Source organism: the organism of the source record quoted next, unplaced genomic scaffold (assembly GCF_019419815.1).
Source record: "Pyrus x bretschneideri cultivar Hongxiangsu unplaced genomic scaffold, Pyrus_bretschneideri_v1 Contig41, whole genome shotgun sequence".
In the NCBI taxonomy this organism is placed as follows: Eukaryota; Viridiplantae; Streptophyta; class Magnoliopsida; order Rosales; family Rosaceae; genus Pyrus; species Pyrus x bretschneideri.
In genome coordinates, this window is record NW_025999735.1 from 2869571 (window position 1) to 2879258 (window position 9688).

At 32.4% G+C, this 9688-nt stretch overlaps 1 protein-coding gene across 1 annotated transcript; it reads left to right on the forward strand.

Moving 5' to 3' along the window:
• The first annotated feature begins 7146 nt into the window (after window positions 1–7146).
• On the forward strand, window positions 7147–8588 carry LOC103948556 (thaumatin-like protein 1a). The gene is made up of 2 exons (XM_018647776.2): window positions 7147–7354; window positions 7746–8588. Exons 1-2 carry the CDS (start codon window positions 7288–7290, stop codon window positions 8423–8425), a joined length of 747 nt encoding a protein of 248 aa, XP_018503292.2. The 5' UTR covers window positions 7147–7287; the 3' UTR covers window positions 8426–8588.
• Window positions 8589–9688: the final 1100 nt, after the last annotated feature.

Below are 9688 nucleotides of genomic sequence, written 5' to 3' on the forward strand. Positions count from 1 at the left end.
TAATGGAGTTGTTTAAGTTAGAAGAAGATGAAGATATACAATCACTATATAGCTTAGATGATTTAAGTGATAATGAGAATATTTATAGTATACAGTATAAATATGATAGATTCAAACTCGGAAGATTCAAGTAGCACAAATAGTGATTCAGAAGAGTATATGTTTGTATTTATAACATGAAGAAGAGTATAAATATATAAATTTAGGTTGGCTAAAAAAATATCATAAGTATAGCAAGTTAGTTGCAAACAAATACTGTAATTCATATTCTATATTATGTGAAAAGTGTTATAGTAATAGATTATTAGAAGTTAATTCAACAGAATCACAAGAAAATACTAAAACATTATGAAATACTGTTCATAGTATAGAAAAGCCAAAAAATAATTCTTTAATTACCATAAATTGTGAAATAGAATTAGCAAAAGAACATAAGATACAAACAATAGATATGATAGATACAGAAAGTACAAAGAGTGTCATAAGAGAAGAGTTAGTACCAAAAAAATATAGACAAAAATTAACAAAACCTATGAGAATAACACAATTTGATGAGAGACCAGTTTACTTAACACATTGCATTAATAATGAGTCTATTAAAGTTGAAAACAACAATTTAATTTACCATTAACATTTGTTTCACCAGTAGGATCATACCCGTTCATTTTAGGTTTAAATTTTTTGAAAAGTTTACAAGGTTTTTTATTTGTGAATCCTAACATAACATTTTTCAAAAGAGGTATTACAATAACTGATCAAAGTAATACTATAGCAGCATACAAAAGCTTAAGTATAGAAGAATCTAGTAGTCAAGATAGTTATTATTTGGAAAACGCAAAAGAAAATGATGAGCATAATAACATAGAAGAGTTTGATGAAGAAATATTTGAACATTAATATCCGATTTTAGAAGAAGAAATCCGTATAGAAATATTACAGTTAGATAGACCAAAGAGTTTAAGAGAATTGTTATAATTAGCAGAACAAACTAGGATTATAGGAGAATACCCACAATTACATTGTAGTAAAAATAATATTAGCAAAATTAGATATAATTAACCTTGATTTAACCATAAAACAGCTGATATGCCTTGTAGTTTATTAGATAAACAAGAGTTTGAGCAGCAAATAAAAGAGTTGTAAATTTAAAAGTAATTAGACCCTCAAAGTCTAGACATAGATTAGCAGCATTTATTGTGGAAAAACATTCAGAGCTTAAGAGAGGTAAGGCTAGAATAGTTTATAATTACAAGAGATTAAATGATAATACATATGAAGATAGTTATAAGTTACCAAGTAAGGATAAGCTTATAAATAAAATCCAAGAGAGTAAATATTTTAGTAAATTTGATTGTAAATCAGGATTTTGGCAAATACGATTAGCAGAAGATCAATTGAGTAGATAGTTTTTACTTGTCCAGAAGGACATTTTGAGTGGCTTGTTATGTCATTTGGCCTTTAAAATACTCCATCGATCTTTCAAAGAAAGATGGACCAAATTTTCAAGAAATATGATAATTTTTGTAGTGCTTATGTAGATGATATTTTAGTACATACTAAAAATAGAAATAAACATAGAAAGCATTTAGAGATAGTTTTACAAGAGTTTATCAATAAGGGAATTGTGATTAGCAAAAATAAAATAGCATTAGAAAAGTAGAAATAGAATTTTTAGTAATGTATATCAAGTCATTTACAATACAATTACAAGATCATATAGCTAAAAAGGTTTTAGAATTTCCAGATAAGTTAGAAGATAAGAAACATTTACAAACATTTTTAGGATTATTAAATTATGCAAAAAAATTTATCCCTGATTTAGGAAGAAAAATAGCAGTATTACATTGTAAAACTAGCAAAACAAGACAAAGATATTTTAATAGTGAAGATATTAAATCAGTTCAAAATATAAAGGAAGAAATTACTAAACTTAAACCATTAACATTACCATTAGATGATAGTTACAAAATAGTTGAAATAGATACTTCATCATTAGGATGGACAGGTATATTATACCAGAAAAAGCATAACGAGTCACCAAAGTCTAACGAACAAGTTTGTAGATATTCATCAGGAAAACTTAGTGATGTACAATCAAGATTACTATCAACAGATTTAGAAATTTTAGAGATAATTAATTCACTTGAAGCATTTTCTTTATTTTTACATAATGAAGTATTTACGATTACAACAAATTGTCAAAATATAGTTTCTCATTATAATAAGATACATGCTAATAAATAGACAGCCCAAAGATGGGTTAATTTTGTTGATTCAATTATAGGAAATGGTTTTAAACCAATTTTTGAAATATAAAAGGTAATGACAATACATTAGTTGATATCTTATCAAAATTAATTTGTTGAACAGGTATGGAATATCATAGACCATCATTCTCAAATAGCACATGACCACAAGGCAGAATAGCACCTTTCAGTAGCATAATGATGCATCATGGACCTCCACCATTCAATGGATTTCAAAATAGCAGACCAACATCACCATCAACACCTACTTTCAACTTTAATGGCAATATTATTGAAGGAATCAGAAATCCTACCTTGAGATATAGGCCAAGAGTACCAGGACTTTATGATAGGTAGCAGGTTCTGTTAAATAATTTTTGGAATATCCAAATCAAACAGCCAAGTATGAGATTAGGCCATGAAAAACTAATTAGAGCCTTAGAACAAGAGTTTGATAGTTTTAATTTTAATTTTCATCAAAGCCAACATTATATTCATTCTCTTGAGCACAACCTTCAAGTTATCTCTAGGGACCATGAGTCATTACTTAGTAAGTTTACCAAAATGAACCAAGAACTTCAATCTCTTACAATGCAGCATAAGGCAAGTGACATCCTGAAAAGAGAATTGAAAATAAGTTTGGAAACTAATCAACATAAGAACAAAGGAAAAGAGGTTATTGAACCCATAGAACAAGAGGCTAATGCGCCCATAGAAGAAATTAAAATTGAGCTTTTAGAAGAAGACATTGAACTGGAGCAACATCAAAATAATGAGCAGCATCAGCTTCTGAGTGACAAAGAAAAACAAGAAAAATATGAAAGTTTTCTTAAGAATATATCTTTAAACTTAATAAAAGATGATATTTTAGTAGAAGAAATTTCAAAAGCAAAATTAAGAATAATGCCACCAGATATGCAAAATGAGATCCTATGCAGAGCATCACAATCTATGAAAAAGTTGCAATTACAATTACAATGTGCTTTGTATCAGTCCATCTTTGATTCAAAACCAGGGATGGATATTATTACAAAGATGTATCACCATGTCTTTGTGATAGTACAGAGAATTGTATTTGTAAACCGGAGGTTAGCATAGTTGTAGCCATAATTAACATGAGAGATTATAGCCCACGGCATTTTAGTTATGAGTATCAGAAAAAGCATAATGTGGTGGAAGTTACCCCAGCCTTACTATTAGAGTTTGGCTATCTTAATAAAATATTTATCAACCATGTCTCCCAACTAGAATTATTTCCTGAAAAGCTTTTGAAAGTAGCAGAAGATTATCTAGAAAGATGGAAAGATATTTGCATAAGTTTTATTAGTGTCCTCCGGATTGTTATGTACATATGCATAAGGAGAAAGCTAGGCATATAGCCATGATTAATTAAGAGTCCTTTAAACTATTCCCTATCTCCTCATATAGGTGGACTCCTTCATACAAAAATATTCTAAAATTTCGAGAGATCCAAATGCTAGTCTTAGATGATTTTGAAGATTTTAAGTATGATATGGTATAGCAGAAAAAGAAGAAGAAGAAATGTATATTTATAGCAAGACAAGGATCAGTCATCAACCCTATTGGAAGCCTCAAAATTTCAAAGAAGAAATAGCATAAATGTACTACAAGGTGAAAGAAGATAGAGAAAGAGATGCAAAGCTGGTAGAAGGCGATGAACAGTACTGGAACAATTTGACAAAAGAAGAGCTGCATAACATCGACAACATGATGGAAGCATGAGGAACTGGTAGCAAATTAGCATAAGTTGAATAGCATCATATAAAATAATGTATTTCTAGACGAAAATGTCAACATCATTATGAACCCCACAATAATAATAAAAATGGCATAAAAGTAAATAAAGAAAAGAGTTTGATACATTATGGACTTTTCATACACAAAATGTCCTTTTGATTAAGAATGAATAGTGTCAAGCCCTTTTTGTTAAAACTCCCTTAATTTTAACCATTTGACTTATAACTTGTAATGATTATTTTGGGATAACCCGATTGACTTGGAAAAAAAACCAATTGAATGCTTCTCGCTCTAAAATTTCTAATACTATTGTTCAGCCATTACATATCTTCTAAGATAATTTATCAATAATAGTCAAAATTTAACACTCATTTTTATAAATGTCATTTTTTTTTTTTTTTTAACTTTCAAAGGTAACAGAAATCAGTGAATATGAATTATGAAGAGCCAACCTCTAATTGAAACTATGAATACAATTGTCACCCTTCTTTTATCTATGCCAAGGGAATTAGATTTCCAACTTTTCTTATCCAACAAATCAAATGAACTTGAATTTGGATGATCTCGTGTTATCAAAATATGTTCTAAATTATATATTTTTATTTTATCAAAATATGTTCTAAATTATATCTTTTTATCTTTGTTTATTATTATATAATTTTAATTGTTGTATCTCTCACATATCGTATCTTACTTTTTAGAGATTTTTTGTATTGGTGTGTCGTGTCATGTCATATCGTCATATTCGTGTCTGTGTTTCACAGATGATCCCTAAATTTTGACCTCTTTTTTATGTTAAGTTGGGCAATTTGGGGATCTAGGAACTCAAGGTTTTGAAATGGAAAGATGGAAGCCCCGAACATCCTCTTGTATCACGTGCCAACTCTCTTTGGTCTGATTTTGTCCGCAGCAACTCGAACTCCTCCAAGCCTAGACCCTTTACTCTTCTTTTCCATCTTAGCTTTGGACTCTGAATTCTCATTGGCATCAGAATTTCTATTAGCAATACTACTACAGCTCCTAACATTTTTGCTCACGTTGTTTCTTTTACTCCTCTTTAGTCTTTCGTTTCTTCTCTTCTTGGTGACATGGATTGCTCAATTTCATCTGAGGATTTCTTTTGGTTTCCAATTTACAGTTGGTTTGACATCACGAAATGTGCCTCCCATTTTTCCTTAATTCTGATCTTATAGGGTGTTGTCTCTTATGTTTATTTCGTTTTAATATAAGGGTATTTTGGTCTATTTAAGTGGTTTTTCTGCCATATTTGAAAGAATTTATAAAAAGAAAAATGACATTTATAAAATTGAGTGTTAAATTTTGACTGTTATTGATAAATTCTCATCTTCTACCTCCATATCAATTCCAAGTGCTAAATTTCATAAACCCTAATCTAAATTTCACAAACCCTAAATTAATTCCAAAATTTACTTGATTTAGGGAAGAATCAATGCATAGTGCACTGGAATCTGGATGAAGAAGTCAAGAGAAAGATATCAGAGAGGTGAGCGGTGCCGATGGCCATGGCTCTGCCTCTGTGCCGTGAAGGAAGGCTCCTCCACAGTGAGGGTCTAAGGGATGAGAAGTCGAGAGAGAGAGAGAGAGAGAGAGATATATATATATTAGAAAGGTGAGTCACTTGTGCGATGTGGGTGTGGTCGGATTCTAAGATGAGGTTGTCTGAGGTGAGGTCGAGCAGGGCGGTGAGGTTGTATGAGGTGAGGTTGTCGAGTCAAGAAGAGACGGAGAGAGAGAGAGTGATTGATTTGTGTTCTCTGAGGGTTTGAACTTTGATTTGTATTCAACGGTTGAGATTAAATCTCAACTAAATCTGACGGCTGTTACAATTTCAAATATATATTTAAAATTAAATAACATATATATATATTTTTATTTCGGTTCTGTTCAGGATTACCGAATGAATGAAAGTATGACACCGATTCCCATACCGAAATTTGGGGATCGGTTTGGTATTGAGTATTGAAATTTTTAGGATTTTTGGTTTGAAATTTTTTTAGTTTAGGATCGGCATTTTTTCAGTTTTGTTTGGAATTTTCAGTATTTTTTTCCACCCTTACCTTCACGGTAGCCCAACCAGTCTATCGTAAGCTTAGCCATCTGTGTAGCTTGTTTGTCAAACAATCAAAATCATGAGATGACTAATCAACCTTCTAATTGATCTCTTTAGGATTTGATATTTATGGATCATATTAATTGATTAAGAGATATGTACTGCCAATCCAACAGCTGCATGTACTAGAACACCAAAAAAAATAAAAATAAAATAAAAATAAAAATTCTATTTTAACAGAGAGACATTCTACTCTAATAAAAATAAAAATTGAATAGACCGCACAATGGGTTATTCATCTACTAACTGGATATCAAACTCAATATAAATATAATATGTCTTTGTCATTTATGTGAGTCAAATCTAAAATCTCATACAAACAAGTAAAGAGAAATACAACTCTCTAGACTGCAATACTAGATGAATGGTTAGCCCGCATGATCAATCAACTCAACTCATATTATAACACTATTTTGTTCATTCATTTTTCCATTATATGAAAATGTGTTTACAAACCATTTGTATAATATGTGATTGGCGATAAACATTGCATGACACTGTTAAAATCTCATTCAAAAAGACATATATTACATTGCATAATAAGGTTTGTTTGATAACCATTTAGTTTTTAATTTTTATACTTGAGATATGAAGTTTACATTAAAAAAAAGGATGAATGGTGAAGAGTGGTGAGAGGAAAAGAAACAAAAAAGAATGAATGAAACAAATTTAATGAAGTGAAAGCTTAACATAATTCTTTTTTTCTTTTCTTTTTTTTTGTGAAACGATAAAATTTGTTAGATTAGATGTTAGATTAGCCACCAATAGGATTTAAACCCACGCCGTCATGCAATGGTTCAACACCTTTCCACCACTGTAGTAAAGGGCCACTTGCAAAGCTTTACATAATTTTTAGTGTTTTGTTTTTAAATTTTATTTTTTGTACATTTTTCTATATGTCTCTCTCGGTCTCACCATTCTTTCTTCATCCTATATCCTTCATTTCATCCAAGACCAAATATCGTTATCTATTTGTTAGTTAGCGCGTTCGTTTTCCTAGTTCCCAAGGCAGCTTAGACCCCTAATTCTTACTCGTGCAAAAGATCAAAAAAGTTAGGCACGCTCTAAGCCTATATAAACCCCCCTTCGTTCCTAAGTTTATCATCAAATCAGAAGTTAATTAGCAGCAAACAGGCAGTTAAGACATACTCAATGTCGATGATGAAGAGCCAAGTAGCTTCCCTCCTCGGCCTCACCTTTGCCATCCTCTTCTTCTCAGGTAATATCATACAAACTTCTCATTATATTTTTTGTTCTTTTTGTTTCATATTAGTCTCAAGTAGGAAGTCTAAAAGAGAATAACGATGATGGATAATTCTGACGTTCACTAATAATTTTATTAAAACAAGGAGTACTAGTACTTTTTAAAGGGATACCGTGAAAGTTCTCAATCCGGATACATATAAGTGAACTAACCAATGAGGCGAACATGAGATTAGATAAATAATCATCAAAGTATATTTATAATAAAATTACTGCTTACTTATGAAAAGGTTCTTAAAAAAAATGATATTTATTTAATTATTTAATTAGATATATTTATAATTTGTATGTAAATTTTTCAGTATCAATATTCTTAGTATCTAGTTCTATGTTGAACATAAATGCAGGTGCACATGCAGCGAAAATCACTTTCACAAATAACTGCCCCAATACGATCTGGCCAGGAACCCTAACCGGTGACCAAAAACCTCAATTATCACTCACCGGCTTTGAACTAGCATCCAAAGCTAGCCGATCAGTGGATGCTCCATCTCCATGGTCTGGTCGTTTCTGGGCCCGAACCAGATGCTCCACGGACGCCGCTGGAAAATTCACTTGTGAAACTGCAAACTGTGGCTCTGGCAAGGTCGAATGCAACGGGGCAGGCGCAGTTCCACCGGCAACTTTAGTTGAAATCACAATTGCGAAAAACAGGGGTAAAGATTTTTACGATGTTAGCCTTGTTGACGGCTTCAACTTGCCTATGTCTGTTGCACCAAAAGGTGGCACGGGCGAGTGCAAGGCCTCGACTTGCCCTGTCAATGTTAACGCGGCGTGCCCAGCTGAGTTGCAAGTGAAAGCAGCTGATGGGCGTATCATCAGTTGCAAAAGCGCTTGCGTTGCATTTGGCGATCCAAAGTACTGCTGCACTCCGCCGAATGATAAGCCAGAGAAATGTCCTCCCACAAAGTACTCTCAGATCTTTGAGCAGCAGTGCCCTCAAGCTTATAGCTACGCTTTTGATGATAAAAACAGCACATTTACCTGCATTGGTGGACCTGACTACGTCATTACATTCTGCCCATAAGCACGAAATAGGATTACATATGCATATGATGATATCTATATCTTTATGCAACAATAATGGAGAAGAATAAATTCCACGGAGCTTGAAACATTGCTTTTGTCAAGAATTTGCAATCCTAATTACAAGATCAAATAAAGGAACAAATATTTTTTTTAGAAGTTTATTTCCATTTTATAATCATCTCTTTATATTATGCATCTCCACCAAATAGTATTTGAAAGGAAAATCTGCCGCTTTTTATTGTTGGAACTTCCAAAGTAGTACATAAAACAGTACAGAAATAACAGTTAATGTATACCAATGTCCATATAATTAAAACACGCTAGAGTACTAACTTGGATCGGAAATATAAAAACTTTTTTTTTTGTTGAATCTCTCCAAGTGCTAGCAAGAGTTGGTTTCTCTTTTCCTGGCCAGGCTGGGTTGCCTAGAAGGATTTTTTTTATCCTTCTTTGATTTAGATGTGCAAGTGTGCCACCATGTGGCCTAGAATGATCGACATAGAAAAAATGTAAGAGGGCCAAGCAAGGAACCTTCTCTCAACTTAGGTTTTTTCTCTACCTCAGATTCAAATGCTTTGATCGAACAACCAAGTGATGAGATAGATGGGAGGAAGGGAAAATGGAATGAGAAAAAGGAATAGAGAATATACAAGAGTAAGTTAGCCTACTTGTGAGAAAGTATAAATTAAATGAAGAACTAGTGAGTAGAAATAAAGGTGCTTCGAAATTAAATAAAATTAAGACAAGACTAAGAGTAAAGCGCGTATAAAAGAAAATTTTAAAGGTGCTAGCTAATCAGTACTACGGTGTGGTGGTATTCCTGGAAGTGAAAAGTCCTAGGTTCAAATCTTGTGGATGGCAAATTCGATACCAAATTAGACTGCCCATTGTGTGGCTTTGCCAAACTCCTCCTCCGCTTAGTGTAAAAATATCGATGAACTCAAAAAAAAAGAAAAAAAAAAAGCCAAGTGCTTGAATTGAATTTGCAATAGTAAAAGAGAATTGAAATACAATGCGTTGATTAAATTGAAGAATGTAAAGAAATTGAGAGACAAGTGTGGGAAGTAAATTGCACATGAAAACAAAATAATCTAGACTACGGCTCCTGTTCGATTTACCCTCTTCTCATCCCACTAGTGTATCTCCTCCTCCTTCCTCTAATTTCCGATCTTTAGTCAAGTTTCACTGCAATTTGCGGCTTGTCGAGTTGGTGAGTTCTGATTTGGTGCTTCCATTGGGTCAGGTGTTCCAAACACCATCA

What these genes read in the sequence shown, in the direction of transcription:
- LOC103948556 (XM_018647776.2), top strand. Translation starts at nt 7,288, where the DNA reads ATGTCGATGATGAAGAGCCAAGTAGCTTCCCTCCTCGGCCTCACCTTT. An exon ending in TGCCATCCTCTTCTTCTCAG is followed by an intron (nt 7,355 to 7,745) that starts GTAATATCATAC and finishes ACATAAATGCAG; the next exon opens with GTGCACATGCAGCGAAAATC.